The 20061-nt window shown below is 38.6% G+C and overlaps 1 protein-coding gene across 9 annotated transcripts in view; it reads left to right on the top strand.

Annotated features, from left to right (window-relative positions):
* Ehbp1 (EH domain binding protein 1) overlaps positions 1–20061 on the top strand; it is a 272080-nt gene that overhangs the window by 132141 nt on the left and 119878 nt on the right. For 4 of the 9 annotated variants that reach the window (XR_007835535.1, XM_051200630.1, XM_051200627.1 and 1 more), the window contains exons 7-10: positions 2141–2245; positions 2834–2956; positions 7842–8079; positions 18857–19040. Coding sequence is in view for 8 of the 9 variants with exons in the window: in XM_051200630.1 (XP_051056587.1) it covers positions 2141–2245; positions 2834–2956; positions 7842–8079; positions 18857–19040 (650 nt within the window). In the remaining variant the exon portion in view is untranslated. The remainder of the gene's footprint in view (positions 1–2140; positions 2246–2833; positions 2957–7841; positions 8080–18856; positions 19041–20061) is intronic. The other 5 variants (XM_051200633.1, XM_051200628.1, XM_051200632.1 and 2 more) reach the window with 3 other exon arrangements.

The raw sequence follows: 20061 nt of genomic DNA, 5'->3' as shown, positions 1-20061 counted from the left end.
TTTTTTCAAAGTTAAAAATACATCATTTGCAAAATTATAAAAATTACACAACTAATAAACTAAAAAGTAAAAACTAGTAAATACTTTGATATTGCTACTTCTCCAACTCATTATGCTTTTACAAAAATTACTATGTTACAGTGACTAGTGGGCTGGAAAGGATGTAATTTGTGAATGAATTTTCCTACTGAATTCCTGCTACTTGTTACAGAGAAAGAGTAAAAGCCATTAGCCCAGTGGGCTGATGAGATGACTCAGTGCCTTAGAGCAGACACACCTTCTCCAGTGACCGAGTTACTCAGCACTATGTCTGGGGGCTCCCAACCACAGAACTCCAGGGTGTCTGACATTCTCTTCTGGATTTGGTGGTCTTTTGTACTGAACTGCACATGCTCATGCATGCACGCGTGTCTCCCCCACTTCCCCCCGCTCTCTGCCTCTCTTAAAGCTAAAATAAGTCTTAAGATTTTTTCTTGAATATTTTTAGCACCGTAAGGGCTCGAGAGATAACTTAGTAGGGAAGAGTGCTTGCTGCCAAGCCCAGGGTCTGAGTTTAGCTCCAGGGACCCCCATGATAGAAGAGAACCAACTCCTGAAAGTTGTCCTCTGACCTCCACCAGGCATGCCATGACGTCTACCCTGCCCACATAAAATAAATAAATGTAATACAGTTTTTTATTTTTAATAACTTATTAATCTTTATTTTATTTGCCTTGGTATTTTGCCTGCAAGTGTGTCTGTGCCAGGGTGTCAGATCTTGGAGTTCCAGACAGTTATTACCTACTGTATGGTTGCTGGGAATTGAACCCTGGTCCTCTGGAAGAACAGTCAGTGCTCTTAACTGCTGTGCCATCTCTCCAGCCCCCTAAACTTTTTATTTTTAAATATGAGCATGATAAAATAAAGGAAAGCATTTTTCAGTCAGACACAAATATACTGCTATTCAAATAGGGTCATAGAGTTGAATTGGGTTTAATTGTGTTTTATTCCATATTTTCAATAGTTTATTTTCATTATCCAAAGTACTTTTATTCATATAAAATATATTTTTTATTTGAACATAGGAAGTTGGTAAGTTTATTGGTTTTTCTATATAAATTTTGTTAAAAGACCTATAACATTTCTGAAATCCTAATAATCTGAGAGTCATTCATTAAGTATGCTTCAGTATTTTATTAGTGTCTTTGTAGAATGTAAATTTTCTGGGGACAGTACCATGTCTGTTTCTTTTCATCCTTCTGTCCCAAGCAGAAGCTTTGGCACAGACTGACAAATAAATATTTTTTCAAAAAAATAAGTGTATGAAGGCAATCCTTTTACAAACATGTATTCTTTGATTTGATTCAAATAACATTTATTGCTTACTTAGATATATAGTGCTAAAGAACAGTTGTATTGATATTAAATTTAAATTGTTCTGTATTTTGTTTCTTTCATTTCCCATGAAATTACTGGATCTGTTTGGTTTATCTTCATATACAACATTTTCCTAGGCCTAGTAGGGTTATAAATTCTGAGGACTAAACAGGTGAGCCCAGTAAGGCCTGTTTATTTTGCTTATGATTCATGTATTAAAAAATAGTTTTCATACACAGAGTGAGTTCTGTGGTTTTCTTCTTTATCTTTGTCTTTGGCTGTCTCTCCTGGGGTAGATAGCATTGCCTAAAGCAGATGCTGTAGGAGGGGGACATAGTAGTTACTCCCTGCTCTGTTCCTTCCTTACTGATTTGTAGCATAGTAGAACATGAAGAATTGCTTTATTCAGATAGATATTGTCTTAAATTCTTTGGTTTACATTACGAATTTTGCATGACAAATAAGTGACTGACTCTCCAAAGGTATTTATTGTTGTTTCTAAGAGTTGCCGAAATCTGGTAAAAACCTCTTAACATCTTTTATTGTTACTGTTTTGTGTCTATTAACATAGTGATTGTGCTACTAATAAAAATGTTAACAGTAAAATATGATTGCAATAATGTCCAGTTATTTACCTTTGTTATAGTTCATCAAAGTAACATTTCTAAATGTAACTCTTGATTAATCTCACATCTCCTGTCTGTTTTTGATAACAGCATGCTTCTGCTGCTCTTTAGTGAAGTGCCCTGACCTTACGTTTGTCTTGACTGGCTTCTGTTTACAGAGATTGTAAACCAGTTGAATGCTCTGAGCAGCTTAGATGAAGATCCAGATGACTGCATAAAGCAAGCACACATGCCTTCAGCTAGATCAGCCAGTTCCTCTGAAGGTCTAAAGCTTTACTCCTCCTGCTTCTGTCTCCTGTCCTGTGACTTGCTACACTCTGATGCTGAGCTATCAGCTTTGTCCTTGTGTAATTTCATGAATGTTCTCTGTGGTAATTTGTAGTGCACCACAAGGCAACAAGATAACAGACCTTATCCTTCACAAATTTGCTAGCCAAGTCTTGACATGAGTTATTCTGATCACTTTCTGAGTACTCTTAACCACATAGCACGCCACTTCTTTATTGAGCTTACTATACACACACTTAGTATTTGCGCCTGTATATGTTTAAATGACTTTTTCTACAAGTCTATTCAGCACTCAGAAGTCAAATTTAGTTGGCATAGAAAGTTTCTATACTATGGTTCATTTTCTGATGTAATTCCTATGTTAAATATATTCCTTTTGGTTTATTTTCAAATGTTGGTGTACTACAAAATACTTGAATGGCCTTCTGCCACTCATAAAATACTGTCTTATTATTTGCAGGTGTTATTAATGTGAATTGTAATATATTGAAATATTTCACACATTACCAAAACTCATGATTCATTATAACTGTGATGAACTTCATGCATGCATTTATTTTCAGAACTTATCAACACACTTAACTTTTTGGATGATGCACAAAAGGACTTGGCCACTGTGAATACAAATCCATTTGATGAACCTGACATAACAGAATTAAATCCATTTGGAGACCCTGACTCAGAAGGTAACGTGTTTGTCTACACCCTAACTTTGCAGTGAAGTGGCTCCTAATGAAACATTAGGTCAGGGTCGCTTCAACCTTTCCAGGGGACCTTCTGCTTGTAGTAGGTAACTAACGGAGGCCCACAAAAAGTTCTGGTGCAAGTTTTCTGGAGCTGTTTTCTCAGAAGATGGTTGTTGTTTATATTATTATTGCATCTAATCACTTGCAGTGATCATTTATTAATCCTTTCTCTCAGTTTTTGGAAAAATAGTAAAGGTCTAATATTGAGATGCCAGTGTTTTACTGAGTTGTTATACTGAAGCCTCGTTGATGGGCATACCACACGACGCTGCGCTGTGGGACATGCCTGCATTGAGGAAGCAGAGATAGTTTCGCTCTGGTGTCCAGGCAGCCAGCAAACAGCCACTTCCAGATACATGTCTCTGGCTGAGTATTAGTAGTGGAGGTGACTTGTATGTATGTGATAGATAGCATGGAGCAGAGAAGGGAGAATCACTACCATCACACATACACACACACACCTATTTTGTAAAAAACATAAGTCCAGAGGTTTTCCCCCTAAATCAATTTTTTTTTAAAAAATTTTATTTATTTATTCTTATCTCATATAGTACAGCTGGACCACAGTTTCCCCTCCCTGCTCTCCTCCAAGTCCCTCCCCTGCCACCTCCCCTCTCCCCCAGATCCACTCCTCCTCCATATCCCTTCAGAAAAGAGCAGGCCTCCCAAACATGGCAAAGCAAGTTACAATGAGACGAGGCACAAACCCTCATATTAAGGCTGGGCGAGGCAAGCCAGTAGGAGGCAAAGGGTACCACAAGCAAATCATTTTTCTTACCAAGTCATTTTAAACTCTTAATGCTTGAATAAGGGCTGTTGAAGAAGTGAGACTACTGTTTAATTAAACTCCTTGCTCAGAGTAAACGCAAGAATGGTCGACTACTGTTTACATCTTTTTGACTGCCCTCATGAAAACTCCACGTTTTTAAACCATTTTTGCACCTGTCAAGATGGAAATGGTTTCAGCTTCAGGGATCGCTCCTTTAGGACACTGTCATTTATGATCCTTTCTCTTCCATTGCTTTCTCACTCCAAATTAGTCAGTTTAAATTATTGAGGGTTAATTTTGTTTGTGAGCTACAGATTACGAACATATTTAAAATATTAAGAAGTGTTAGAGTAAATATTGATGTTTAATAAGGATCAGGAGAAACAAATAGGCCGAATAGATGTTTATTCAGGGAGAAATAACTCACAACATAGACAGATGAACACCAGCAGGTTCCTGGTCCCAAGGATGCCTTGGATGCTCCTGTCCCTGTGCTCCAAGCAAGAGAGCTCCAAGCCCCCTCTTCAGCCTTAGTTCCCCCAGGTCACGTCTGATCCTGTCTCCACCTCCCATGGGTGTGGTCTATGCCACTGATACGGACAAGGTGAATATCTCACTACAAGTAAATTTACAGTAAGTCTCAGAGGCCATGAGTTCATGTACCACTTTATGTAGATGAGGTCACTGAGGCTGGACGAGAGAAGTGATGTAAGCTCGAGGTGAATGGACATGTCTCTTCATGACCACACTTGCCGCTTTGGGTTATGTATTGCTTATACTTGAGTGTGTGTGTTCTAAAAATATTGTGAAAGTATTTCAGGATACCAGCATTTGGACTTTTCATTTCAAAATTAAATACATAACTTTGCAAAATATATGTGAAGCCACTTAGTGGAAAGAATAGTCACATAATGTGTCATGTGGTAACACAAGATTGTTAATTTCTGTTTGGAAATGCTAAGCCAACCTTATTCACAATCTTTTATGTATAAAGATTATGTATGTGTAAAGATAATGAAATATGTAGCAACTATTATTCTCCTTGCTGTATGCCAGAAATTTTGGAATAAGTATCTCCCAGAAATAACTTTTACCAATTCAAAATTTGTATCTTCAGTAAACAAGAGTATTTGAGGAAGAAAAATATATTGTAGTTTTTTAGATTTTTTTAAACAGTTTTAATTCTCATTCATTCATCTTTTTTGTTTTTTATCTTTTTTAAAACAACATTCAATGCTTCAGTGGCCTGTTGAAAAGTCATTGTGTTTGTTACTGTTTGTATGACATACTCTGAAGTTCTTCTTCATGGCTGGCTATTGTTGGTACACTATAGTTTGCCTACTTTATAAAAAAAAGTCTCATTCTTTGAGATTTTCATATGATATGTTTTAAATATATATTTTCCCTCCTCCATCTCTTCCCAGATCATACTCACCTCCTTACCCACCCAACTTCATGTTCTTTCTCTTGCTGTTAGAAACAAAACACACATGCAATATGGAGTCCACTCTGTATTGGTATGCCTACTTCTTTGTTTTGGATTTTATAACTGATAAATTTGCTCATATCAGTCTCTATAATAATATTATTTTTGAGACAGGGTTTCTGTGTGTAATAGTGCAGTGCAGGGTGTGCTGAAACTCACTCTGTAGACCAGGCTGGTCTCAAACTCACAGAGATCCACCTATCTCTGCCTCCCAAATGTTGGGATTAAGGCATGCACCACCACCACCCAACTATAATTATTATATTGAAAGTAGAAATAAAAGTTTACTTAATGTTGATCAGTTTTCAGTTATATAAGTATTTGTGATTTGAAATTTGTTAATAAAAAATTGAGCAAAAATTGGCATGTTCTCTTTCTATATAATGAATGGAAAATGTTTTATTCACATTATAATAAAAATTTTAGTAGTGTTTGGATATTATGATGATGTTTCAAAATATACATCATTATTGAATCTTTTCTCTAGATTTGGCTATATTTAAATTCATTTCAGCATTTGTTATAAATTTATGAATTATTTTATACTTAAAGTTATTTCACTATGATTTATAGAATCTTAGCACAGGGTTTTAGGTTTCTTTTTTTTCTTCAGTGCAAAAACAAAATGAATTTTCAAGGCTAAGTTGTTTGACTGTAAATTCCAAAAATTTCATGTTGAGCATGGAGCATGGTAGATTGTGACTATAGTACTAAGTACTTAGGAGGTAGAAGCAAGAAGATCACTTCAACCCAGGATGCTGAAACTAGCTTGGCCAGTGTAAAACCATCCCGCTTCAAAAACATTCATGATGCTAGAGAGATAGCTCAGCAGTCAAGCACTTGCTGCTATTGAAGAGGCTGTGAGTTTAGTTCCCAGTGCCCACCTAGCAGCTTATAACCTTCTGGAACTGAAATTTCAGGGGATCTAGTACTCTGTTCTGACCTCCAGTGGCACCAGGCATATAAGTAGTGTGTGGGTGTGTATGTAGACATGCAGGCAGGGAAAATAAGTACATAAAATAAAAATGAAGTAATCTTCTAAGGGATAGGTTGGGACACTAGCTCAGCAGATAAACTGCTTGTTGTGCAAACATGAGAACTGAGTTCAGATCCCCAGCACCTGCATAAGCCACTAGACCTAGGCGGTGGGGTCTGTAATCTTAATGCTGAGAGGCAGAAACGGGTTCTAGGAAGTCATTTGTATATGTCCTGAAGGTTTTTTTTTTTTTTTTAAGTAATAATTAGATTAAATTGCTTGAGGTGTTACTTATAAAACAATCATAGTTTTCTGTGTGGTAGCTGTGGTAGTGATAGTAGTTGTGGGGAGAGGTCAACTCAGATATCTTCCTCTATTGCTTCCCATCTTATTTTTACTTTTGATTTGATTTGATTTTTCTGAACAGTCTGTCCAGCCTAGAGCTTACAGTTTAAGCTATAGTGACAGTCCCTGGGATTTGCCTAGACTGCCATGTGGACACTGGGGGTCTAGACCCAGGCCCTCTTGCTTACACAACAGGCACTCCTGACTGAGCCTTTAAGTTACTTTTCAGAATTTCAATAAAGGATTTTCCATTTTCTACCAAAATATGCTGTTAGAGTTGTCTGGCATAATTTAAATTTCTTTTAATATACTGTATTTTTTGGCTTGTTCTACTTTAGAAAACCCCTATTTTTATCACCAAGACTGTGTTCAAATTTGTTTTCAAATTAAAATTTGAGTGTTTTAAAGTAAGTTTTGTTTAGCACATTTGTGATCTTACCATCATGGCTTAATTTTCCCCATCACACTTTTTCTCTTCAGAACTGAGGACTGGACCCAGGGCTTTGGGCTTGCTAAGCAAGCTTTCTATCACTAAGCTAAATCCCCAGCTTCACCAAGCATGCTTTTAATATGGCATTTGAACTCTAGTTTCCTTATGCTATTCTTATTGACTAGATGTTTTGTTTTAAAAAGAATAGCATCCATTTTTATGCTTTTTTTTAAATCAAATTTACTGTGCCTTAAATTGGGATGGCAAGGTCTTGTCGTGAGATAAATGGTGAGCACTCCCAAGTGGTTTAAAACTTCTGAAATTTATATGCTATCATACTAGTAATTAAACACTTGAGGCATTGTCATGAGAAAGGGTAGAGAGGTAACACAGAGCATGTAATGCTCTTGCAAAGGACCCTCCTTCATTTCATAGCTCCCATGTTAGGAGACTCACAATCACATGTAACTCTAGCTTTAGCGGGTGTGACTCATGTGCACAAATCCACATGCACAGACATACATGTGTAATTTAAAATAAAATCACCCTTTTTAAGGCTGATATGAGATATTAGCAATCTAAAGAAGCAGTGTTTAAGAGTTCTCATCCTAAAGAAGAAAGAAGAAATCCTACAGTTTATATTTTTTGAGCTTTTTAGGGTTCCTTAGCTCTTCAAAAGTATATTCTTGATTCATTATTGCTTTTGCATTCTCTCGACCTCATAGTTCATTAATTCAAGACTGTCTATTTTTGACAACATAAAAAATAGAGGCTCTCATATGCTGTTACTTTAACCTTTCTTTTGCTGTTGTTTTATAGAACCAGTCACTGAAACAGCGTCACCTAAAAAACCAGAAGAGTCTTTTTATAATAACAGCTGTAATCCCTTTAAAGGTGTACAGACTCCACAGCATTTGAACCCATTTGATGAGCCAGAAACCTGTGTAGCGATAAAGGATTCTCCACCCCAGTCTACAAAAAGAAAAGCCCTGAGACCTGTGGACATGAGCAAGTACCTCTATGCTGACAGCTCAAAAAGTGAAGACGAGTTCGATGAGTAAGCACATTTATTTCATTTGTTATGATCACAGCTTTAGCCTATATAATAACTTAAGGAAACCCTTCTGAAATATAACCAGGTGATTTAAAATGTTTCTATGCATTGTATAAATTAGCATGTAACTCACCCTGTTACCCGAAAGGCTTTTGAGAATATCTTTTCAGTAAGATCCTGTCTCTTTGTTTTATGGTGATTGGGGGGGGGGGGGCTCATACATGAGTACACCGTATTTACATCATTTTCCCCCTTCATTCCTCTCTCAAAATCATGTCCTTGTCCTTTATAATTACACAAACACAAGAACAACAACAAACAAAACAAAACAAAAACAAACCAAGAAAAAGAAAAGGAAAAAAAATTACTGAGTCTAATTAGTGCTGACTCATGAGTATGGCTGATTATTTAGACTTGAGCAACCACTTGGGGTTTGTCTAAGTGGCAAATTAAACTAAACTTCCCTCCTTCCTCCCCTCCCTCTGTTGCCATTGACTGCCTGTAGCTCTTCAGCTAGGGTGGGACCTTGTGAACCTTTCCTCCATCCATGTTGAATGTGTACTGGTGTGGTCTTGTGTAGGCAGCAGTGCTATTGAAAGCTTGTGGGACCAACACCCCTGCTATGTCCAGAAGACAGTCTGTTGCAACAGTCCTCCTGGCCATCAGAAGTCTTTTATTTTTCACCTTTATTTTCTTCATGAAGGTGTATGTGTACCCTAAAGCAACAAATATGGGAGACTGTGGAACCTGGTTGAATTCCAATTGTGTTTTCTCATTGAAACTATACTATAAATGGCATGTGGGTGGTTTTGATTGAAATTTGTAGTCATTTGCTTTAGTTTTGTTATAGTTCTGTTGTGGGAAGATAGAGTTATACATGATAGAAGACTTGTCCAGATGCTTCACAGCATGTTCCCAAAGCTCAGTATGAATAGGCAGTGTACTTGGAGCTGCCATTTTGCTCAAATCTGGGATGGAGATGAAAGGGTTCACATCACTGTCTGGAGCTGCATAGGGTCAATATGGAGGACCCTGAGCGCATTTAAACAGCAACAACTAAACTTTTACTTTAGCTGTGATGCAATAGCATCCAGTCTTAAGCAACTAAAAAATGGAGCAAGATATTTGAAACAATGTTTTTTTTTAAATTTTTTTTTATTTTATTATTTTATTTTATATAACAAAGTCCAATTAAATGAAAACAAACATTTATACACAATATTTGGGAATTTGGGCGTCGTTCTTTCCAAACTACTTCCTGCTGGTAAGGGGCGCTGTCATGGGGGATTCGATGAAGATTCAGAAATCCTGGCTGTAGTCTGTAGGGCTGCTTTGTCCAGCTGAAACAATGTTTTTGAGACATTGAACACAAACTGCAAGGAACAATAATCTACAAGAAAACAGAGAGAGAAAAGGGTGGGTCCCACAATTGTCTTTCAAGTTCATATCTGGAAATGTTTCCAACCTTTTTGGGTTAGAAAAATTCACACTGTTCCTAAAAGTCTCCCTGAAGACACATAATATGGATTTACAGTTATGGCACCAGCATTAATAAACCAATGTGGTAAAATCTGCAGATTGAGTACTAGAGAGGAGATGGCCATCCTCAGAATTTCAGAGCTCCGTAGAGATTCTTCTTTATCTTTAGCTGAGTATTGATTGTAGCATATGTGTGAGTAAATTGTCCATGACAATTGTGGGAGATGTATTCAGGATGGAGCGTAGTCTGTTTCTCCACTAAGCACAGAGGACAATTCCCTAAAACATAAGACATGAGGTGTATGCTTAGATGTGTGTGGCCTCATTGGTGGCCAAGTTAGCCAACACCAAAAACTCCCTAACAGCAGCAATATGACAAAATATTTACAGCAGATTGAATCAGAAAAGGGGTGTATTTGAGCACTTCACACTGAAGAAGGTAGCTAGTGGAACTGGACAGAAAGTCAACTTCACTGGTCTTCGAAGACATTGTATTAAAACCATACTATGATACCAGTGCACACACATTTGAATGGCTAAAGTTTAAAAGAGTGGTTGTGTGGTTGTGCCAAGTATTCTCAAGACTATGCAGTCACTAACTTTTTTTCTTTTTCTTTTTTCTTCCTTTTTTCCCCCCTTTTCTTCTTTTTGTTTTATTTGTTTTTTGGGTTTTTGAGACAGGGTTTCTGTGTATAACAGTCCAAACTGCCCTGGAACTCTCTTTGTAGACCAGCTCTTGAACTCAACAAGATCTGCCTGCCTCTGTCTCCCAAATGCAGGGATTAAAGGCATGCACCACCAATGCCCTGCTGGAGTCACTAACTTTTATAGAACTCTTAGAGTTTTAAATAGTTCAGTCACTGATCTCTAAAAACATTAATCACATTTACCTCACCCATCCCAGTTTTGGGTATTCATCTAGGAGAAATGAATGAAAATGTTTATAAAAAGAATTACAGGAGCATTTCAATAGTTTTAATTATTCTAATAACAAAATAGGGGGACTCAAATTGTTCATCAGCCAGCAAAGGTGTAAGTCATAGCCTATGTAATGTAGTGGAATTCTATCTAGGATTAAAGAGTTGGAAGTTATTGATATGTTATTGCACGGCTGACTGAAAGAAACCAGACCACAAAATGTACATATTAGATACTACCATTCTTTACAAATTCTAGGAGGTGCAAACTACAACGAGAGAAGGGGACTGAGTAGTCTTTTGGTTAGAGCTAGAAGGCAGGAAAGAAGAGGGGTCTTCTGGAAAGAAAACTGGTGAGAATGGAGTATTGCTTTCTTACTGTGGTGATCAGTTTTCATACTTGCATGAAAACTTTATTAAATTAAATTGTAATTGAGTTTGGGCCATTCATTGTATATGATTGGCACTTAAATTTGTTTTCATAGGAACAAGACTTTCTAATTTTATTATAAGAAATACGGCACATAAGTTATTCCTTGCCTGGAATTCTTGGGCTTGGGGTTTCTTTGATGTAAATAATTTGTAGGGTTCAGAGGAGATCTGTAAAATACTTAATCATAAGTATTTTAAACAATAATGGTATGTTTACTTAAAATGGATCTCTGCTTGGACAAATGAATGTTAGCCATTAACATTTAAAAATCAGAAAAACATTTAAAAATCAGAAAAAGTATTATTCCTTTAATATGTAATTTAATAGGAAAAAATCTTTAAAACAGAGGTAAGTTGAAATGATTGAAAAAAACATCATATGACAAATCAAAATTTGTACGGAGAGTAATGTAACCCCTCTACTGTGGGGCAGTCAGCTCTCATCATCAGAATGGTGTACTTTAGTAGGAGTTGCATCTCCCAATAGACATTATTATAGTTGTTAGGAAGGAGCAGCAGAGTGTCTAGAAACCACATCAAGCTAGCAATGATTGAAGTGTAGAGAATTAGAAAAAAAGGTTATTTAAGGGAACTCTAATAACCAACTTTAAATATTTGGGGACTTTTATTTGATAGAATAAGGAATTTGATTCTGTTTTATGTTGCTTTGGAACTGTGTTTCTAAACCATTTTCCACTTTATACACACACACACACACACACACACACACACACACACACACACACACACACACCTACCTACAGGTACACACAGGTTCATATGTACACATACACATGAACACAGGTATATATACACATGCACAGATCGGTACACACATATGAGCACACAGCTGTATGCACACATGTATACATTGATACACACATTTACATAAACACAGGTACATACATCTACACACACACACACAGGGCTGAGAAAGAGATTCCTACATGTGCTTTATGACCCTATGGCTACATTTTGAGAAAACTCAAATCCTCAAGTATTTAGAGGTACAACATAAAAATCATCTTATTCCAAACCCCGAAAAAAATTAGCTCAAGTTACTATGCTTGCTTTCTTTGAAGAGCTAATGTGTGATCAAAATGAAGTTCCTCATGGGTGGTGTAGGTGCTGAGTAATAGCCACACACCTAGAGTACTTGAGTATAAACGCAAACTGTAAGTCCAAGTATTCAGCCAGTCCCAGATGCATAGGTATTACATAACACATGCATACACACCCTCTGGTCTCCTGTTAACAAATTAAGGAGACAGCAGTGTTTACTTAAACATTTAACGCCTTTGTGAAAACTAAAGTCAGAGTACTAGGAGTTTCCTTTTGACCAGAGCCAGCCTTTTAAAGGTGTTCTCAATTGCTCAATCGCCTGGGGTTAGCAGTGCAAATCCAGAAAAAAAGCCTTTTAAAAGATATACACAGAAGTTTAAAGCTAGTATATAGCTCCCAGAAGAACTTAGGTGGTATGTATATCTTGGTATTTCTCATCTTTTCTCTCCAGAAGTTTGTAGGTATAATACCAGAGGCATAGATAAATCTTTCATACTATGTCCTAACTAGTAATGAACTAATGACCTTTTATCAAGTAAAAGCTCCTGAGCCTCATCCTCTATTACCACATTCTTCCTGTCTCTTGTGACCTGAAATCATATAGGCTCCAGTAAATAGTACCAAGTCCTTTGATGTGTAAAGCAATCCGCAGCATATCCATCAGCTCTTTGGCTTGTGTCCTTACACTAAGTGTTATGAGTAGGGTTTTACCTGCTGGCCTGGTCCCACAGCTGTGCCAGCCCCAAATAACACACAGAGATGCTGTATTAGATATAATTCTGTTGGCCTGTTACTAGTTTCTTATTGGCTAGCTCTGTCTTAAATATTAACCCATTTCTATTAATCTAAGTATTTCCACATCTTACCGGAGAGAGGGCCCTGACCTCTGTTCCCTCCAGTCTCTACATCTTGACTCCTCCCTTCTTCTTCCTCTCTCCTCCTTGTCTCCTAGTCCAGCCTATCTTGCTTTCCTATTAGCCAACAGTGCTTTATTCATTAACCAATAAGAGAAACATATTTACCGAATGACATCTCCCATCACACTAAGGGACTGCCCAGGTTTCTCAGGTGTCTGTGTGTTTGACAGGTACTTTCCAGTTTATGTGTTAAAGTGGAAGCTGAGTAGGGCTTAGGGCATGTATGACATACCTCTTAAGGACAGATACAGTCGCTTCTGCTATAATGTATGTTATTTTTTTCAAGGAAGCCCTTTAGGTTTATTCAGCTACGTGTCCATTTTAATTAAAGTATTTTTTTTAATGGTGAAAAGAGATGCTGTTTATTGAAGGCTACTAAGCATTTGATATTCAAATCAATAAGCTGGACACTTCTGAAGTGGTAGGCCAGAAGCTATGGTACTTACAGTCTGGAGTAGTCACAGACAGAATCAGAGCAACTCCACTCTCAATTACCGAAGAACATTTGTATCTAGAATACCATGTTTTGTTTCAAATTTTTATACATTTGTATGAATTCTACAATCTATGAATATCAATACTGTAAATCTATAGCAGATTTTAAAATCAAGGTGACTTTCCTTGTAAATATATAAAGTATTTTTTTTTCAGTGAAACATTTGCAAAAGAAAAAGAGTACAAATTTTATTATACCCTTGCTTTGTATTTTCAGTATATTTTAGTTAATCCATCTTGAATCTAACCAAAATTGGTCATATTTCTATAATTCCAAACAATAAATAATAATAATAAATAATGTCATTTAAATTAATGTTTTTTATTTTTCTCCCTATTTAATATTTTTCCAATGGACAGTAATTAATGATATAACTAAGCTGTTATTCACGTGCATAGTTCAAAGGCAAAACTACTTTTTTGCTCAGTGACACAAAGAATGCCAAAATAGACAAATTTTTCTGCCACCCTGTGCTCAATAACAAGTTTAACAAACTGCTTTAATAGAATGTACAAGATCTTTTGAGCACTGCAAAAAGACAAAATTTATAAATGATGGGCATAAGGAGAATTTCACACTAAAGTTATAAAAAGTAGTTTCATTAAAATCGTGGATGGAAATTCCCTAAATCTAGGAAAAGAGATGCAACTGCAAATAGAACACCAGTAAGGAGACTATCCACCTCCTATTATATTGTAAACATGAAATACTGAAAAAACAAACAGGAGTGAAGCAAAAGCAAAGGGGAGAGGGGCTAATGACATTAAAGGCAGACCATGAGAAAATTGCTGCAGGCCTCAAGCCCTCCTGCTCCACCTCCCATGTCCACTGACACACACAGCCTCGGTGGTGCAGCTGCGCTGTCGCTCTTTCCGTCCTCTTGCCTGTGCTGATGGGGAATCAAGGACTGCACAGTTCCTCCACACCTGGAGCACTTGTGCAGCATCTGCCTGCACCAGCAGCTCATGTCAGATGCCACCCTAGCACACTCCCATGGCATCACACGAGTCCTAACTCATAAGGTGAGAGCATACACAAAAGTGCCACCACACGACACAGATGATCACCTTCAGTTACCCCATCAAATCAAGTTTCATTCTGTTCTATTCAAAACATGAAAATGCGGGCTTAGAAAGTGACATACAAAGGCAGGCCCATCAGAGCAACAGCTGACTTCTTTCTTTTTTCAGTTTCTAAAACTGGTGTGTTCCAATAATTAAAATCATTGGATCAAAACAAACAAACAAACAAAAAAGACACTCTGACTGAACTGCACTTTACCAACTGTAGGAACCTTGGGTTGTCTTGAGTTTTACTGTAGATTTCAGCTTATCCCACCAGCATTTTGCCAGTGGGAGATGAAGGCCTGGCCTCTGTTGTCAGCCGTTCTGACTCTTGATATGAAAGGGCAGCACAGGCATTTAAGCCTGGTCCAACCTCTGTATTGATGGGAGATGTCATTATGTGTATATGTTTCTCATACTGGTTAATGAATAAAGCACTGTTGGTCAATAGGAAAGCAAGATAGGAGGGACTAGGAGACAAGGAGGAAAGAGGAAGTAGTAAGGAGGAGTCAAGATGGAGAGTCTGGAGAAAGCAGAATTGCCAGCCAGCTGTCCCTGGTAAGACCACGTGGAACTACATAGAAATGGGTTAATAATTAAGACAGAGCTAGCCTATAAGAAACTAGTACCTGGCCAACAGCATTATATTAAATACAGAGTCTCAGTGGGTTAATTGGGGCTGGCATGGCGGTGGGACAAGACCAGCGGCAGGCGGAAAAACCTTACTCCTTACACTGTATCCTACAGAGTTGTGGTCTGAATGAAAATGGCTCCCATGGGCTAATATTTGATGTGTGGTCTCTAGTTGGTGGAACTATTGGGAAGGATTAGGAGGTGTGGCTTTGTTGGAGATGTGTCACTGACAGCGAGTTTTGAGGTTTTAAAAGCCCACGTCAGGCCCAGTGCCTCTCTTTGTCTCTCTGCCTTCTAAGTAAGATCCAAGCTCTCATCTCATACTCTAGCATCATGCCTCTCTGCCTGCTGCCAACGCCATGATGCTTATAGACTCAGCCTCTGAAACTGTTAGCCAGCCCCCAATTAAATGATCTCTTTTATAGGTTGCCGTGGTCATGGTGTCTCTTCACAGCAGTAGACAGTAACTGAGACAAGATTAAACTCATAGAAGAAGTACTTTAAGGCAACACTTGGGAGATGTGCAGAGGGTATTGGTGGTGCTTGTCTCACTATGATTTACCAGGTTGCTTCTCTTGTCGGTCATTTTTTTTGAAGCTGGAGGATTTTTCTTTTGCATTTCTGTCGTCTTCAGTTTTGACTTAACCACATTTCTCAGTCTCAACCATGTCAGACCTGGTTTTGGAAGGCGTGGAGGGAGCAAGGTGCATGAATGAGAAGAGGTGGATCTGTTCAATAGCCTATGGGCCTCTGTCGAGTGTCAGCAGCTGAGTGTTTTAGTGGAAGCACTAAAGTCCACAAGGACATGGAAGGGTGCATTTCAAGTTCTTAGAGTCACATCTGTCGATCCATATGTAAAACATACCACCCTGTCATAATCGAAGGAGGAGGAAAACTTTCTATGGCAAAAGTAGGCTAAAGCAATTTATGACTTCCCAAGCCAGCTCTTCGGAGGGCACTGGAAGGAATAAAGCTCGAATTCAGCAGTAGGAGAAAGAGCAGAGCATATACAAATTCACAGAGACTAAACAATATGCTATTGAATAACGATTTGGTAATTGAAAAAAAGTTAAAAGTGCTCTTAGAATCACATGAAAATGAAACAGAGCATATCAGATCTATGTGATACAATGAAGCCTTTCCCCAGGAGGGAACATTAAAGCCCAAAGTGCCTATATTTAAAAATTATATCACAAACAAACACTATAATGATACAATTTACAGTATTCCAAAAGTGAAAACCAGCCAAACTGAAACTAGTGAACAATAACAACAACAACAAAATTAAAACCAGGGCAGAAATCAGTAATAAAGCCATAGATGAAAGGGAGAAACTTCAACGAGTATCAGTGTGATACAGAAGCCATGAGTACATATCTCAAAAAGATACTAGAGGAAGGAGAGTGAAGCAGTAATTAAAAAACAAGCCCCGAAACAAACACACTTCCTGATCCCCCCTCAAAAAATACTCAGACCCAGATAAGTTCACCTCAGAATTCCAGCTGATTATCAAAGAACTAAGAACAATGTTTCTCAGATTGTTCATAAAATAGAAAAAGAACACTACCAAACCCCTCTTATGAAGCTAGTGTGTACTGATAGCTAATTAGATAAAGACACAGAAACAAAAATAAGATTACAGACTAACCCCCCTGGTATACACAGATCCGAAAATTCTCACTAATATACTTTCATGGCCTTACTCCAGCTCTCATGTATGTGATGCTCACATACATGTCATAGCGTGCACACATACACACAGAGAAAGTAAATAAAAATGTAGTAAAAAGTACCTACAAACTGATTTCAAGAACACTTTTAAACATGGTTTCCCTGAGGTCCTTTGTAGACTAGTTTAAATTGCACATGGTCTTGTTTTTAGTATTTTCTTTTTCTAGCATAGTGGTTTTACTGATTATTTGGAAATTTCATACAATGTGGCCTCCACCCCATTCCACCCCAGATCACATTCACTTCCCATTCTTCCCAGGTCCACCCTCACACCCTTGTGTACCCTCTGCCAAAAGAAAAAAATACACCAAGTCCAATCTGTGTTGCCCATATACTCACTGGAGCATGATCAAGCCCCCTGTGGCCAGCCCCTTAAAGAGAACTGAGTCTTTCCCCACTTCAGCCAGAAGCTGTCAACTGTGGAGAGCTACACTTCAGCATCTTCATCACAATTTTTTAAGTACTTTCTTCAGTGGCTTCCTGTCTAGACTGATTTTTTGTTTTATTTTTTAGTTGGGGGAGGGGAGGTTGCCACAGAAGCCTTCGATGTCTCTCATTCTCAGTTATGAGTCTGTAGTCATCAATACCACTGCAAAAGAGGCTTCCCTTCCTATAACAGCCCATGGCAGCATGGATGATGGACTTCCACATGGCTTCTGGAGTCAGCACAGACCATGGACTTAAACATGGCTTTCAGCTGCAGCCTGGACCATAGGCATCAACATGATTTTTGACAGCATCACCAACTACAGACACCAACATGGCCCTCAGAAGCACCATGGACTATGGACATCAGCATGGACCATGGACCTCAACATGGCTTGAAGTGGCTGCACAAGCCATAGACATCCACATGTCCTCTGGTAGAAACATGGACCACGAACATCAACATGGGCTCAGACAGCAGCACAGATCACAGACATCAACATGGCCTGCAGAGGCAGCATGGACCATAGACACTAGCATGGCCCTGGCTACACCATGGACTGCTGACACCAGCTTTACCTCTGGCAACATCACAGACCATGAAGGTCTTTGAAGGGTCCTTAATGCAGAAACTGAACCATGTTGCATCTTGAATGTCTTATTTCTCAGAGCCAGGGTGATTATATGGCTGACAGCACATCCAGGCCCAGATCCTGCATGAGCTTCAGGCTGCTACACACCACCCTGCTGGCCCCACCAGCGATGACATGCATACGTCCATGGTAGCCACTCTATCCACTGCACACGCTGCTTCGCCCCACCCTCACCCATCTCTCCATTGCACAGGCATCCATCAAGTGACATCACAAACTGCTGTGTCACACAGTATACTCTTTTTCACTAACAGCTTTGCATGCAAATACTTATTGCAATGAGTCATTGGTCTGGTTCAAGGTCTTTGGTTTCTCAAACACTGTAAATATTGGACCCATCTCGGATATCCTGTTCTTGCCCAGAGTCAGGGTGGCCTTGCAACAGGGTACTGAGTCTCTGGGAAGGATCTGTAAGGGCCCCTGGCCACTGCACACTCCCAGCCCTCAGAGCTGGCCAACCCACAACCAGGCATGCTCATCACGCCTTGAGCAGCAGCACCCCCAAGCAGGCTGAGTACAGGCCCCACTCAGCAATGACATGCTGCTACCCATCCTCTGCAGACAGAAGACCACTTTTTAAAAGCATCTTTCCATGAGACCTGCCCTTTTTAAGTTGCTCCAGGGACACTGTGTGCTCTGCAGACCCATCCTCTGCCACTGCATCTCCCCTCATAGACCCTGAGGGTCTCCAGCTCTGAGGTGGGTTGAGTGCTGGTGGCTGCCACCATCAACATCTTGAGTCAAGCTCTGCCTGGTTTTTTTGTTTGTTTGTTTTTTTAAGATAGAGAAATCTTTTCTAAATCTGGTTTGAAATGAGCCAGAATTAAAAGTCATTACTTCAAAATTTTAGGTTTCACTGATTTGGTTTTATTTGAGAAAGCAGTTTTCAGAACTTTTTTTTAAAAATTACTTTAGGTGGAAATAAACTATTTTTTGAGAGACATTTAATGATAATTTTTATTTCATTTAGGTCAAATCCTTTTTATGAGCCTAAGCCAACTTCTCCAAATAATTTGGTCAATACAGTTCAAGAAGGGGAAATTGAAAGGAGAGTGAAGAGGAAGGCTCCAGCTCCGCCCACCCTCTCTCCGAGGACTGGAGTGAATGAAAACACCGCAGCTTCTACAGGGAAAGACCTCTCTACTTCTCCTAAGGTAAGAGTGTATACTAAAGAAAACATGTATTGATGTTTACACCTTCACACAACTTACTTCTAATTAGTGAAGGCCATCCTTAATGGTTTTTAAAGGTCATTTTGGTGATTTAAAAGTAAAATTGGGGTCTGGGGAGATGCTCGTGGAGTAACATGCTGCTGAGCAAGTCTGAGAACTTGGGTTTGTACACAAGCTGGGTATGGTGGCACATTTATAGTTTCATTGCTGGGGAGGTGGAGACAAGCTGTATCATTGGGCTTTGCTGGCCAGCCAGCCTAGCCTAATGAGTGAAACTGTCTTAAAAACAAGGGCAACAATAAAATAACAAGACTAGCCTAGCATGGTTGCTAGGTTTAATCCTAGCACTCTGGAGGCAGAGGCAAGTGGATCTCTGAGTTCACAGCCAGCCAGGGGTACATAGCAAGACCCTCTCTCATAAAAAGAATAAAAAGATGTATGGCACCTGAAGACTATGTCCAAGGCTGCTTTCTGCCTTTCATATACACATGTTTCTGTGAATATACATGTGTGTATACACTCTTGTGCACACACACACACATCTCTCCACATGAATAAGCTCATGCATGCACATATTCACAATAAATAAATGAATGAATGTAAAATTCAGGTAAATCTCTTATATATACTCTAGCACTGAGAATGTGTCTGTAGTTTTGCATCATGCATTGTACACTTTTTTGATTATTTGTCTAATGGGCTTGAGACTGAGTCTGGGGTGCTTCATGTACGCGTACACTGAGCTAGTCTCTAACTAGAATTTGGCCTTTAAATAAGGAGACTGGGAAGCAGCCTCACTAATAGCCTGTGTTAATCTAAAGGAAGGAGAAGAAACCACCCATGGCACATATACTGTGAATGATGTTTCATTGCAGAGAAATGCTCTATTGAAGAGCATTTACTTATATTAGAATTTGCTGTTCATTGTCACTCTTGATGAAATTTTATGTACAATAACTACATGGAAATGTAAACCACTATTGGAACATATATAAAAGTTTGG

Source organism: Phodopus roborovskii, unplaced genomic scaffold (genome assembly GCF_943737965.1).
Source record: "Phodopus roborovskii unplaced genomic scaffold, PHOROB, whole genome shotgun sequence".
NCBI classification, from domain to species: domain Eukaryota; kingdom Metazoa; phylum Chordata; class Mammalia; order Rodentia; family Cricetidae; genus Phodopus; species Phodopus roborovskii.
The sequence above is the reverse complement of the archived record's forward strand: the minus strand, read 5'-3'. Positions and strand labels throughout refer to the sequence as shown.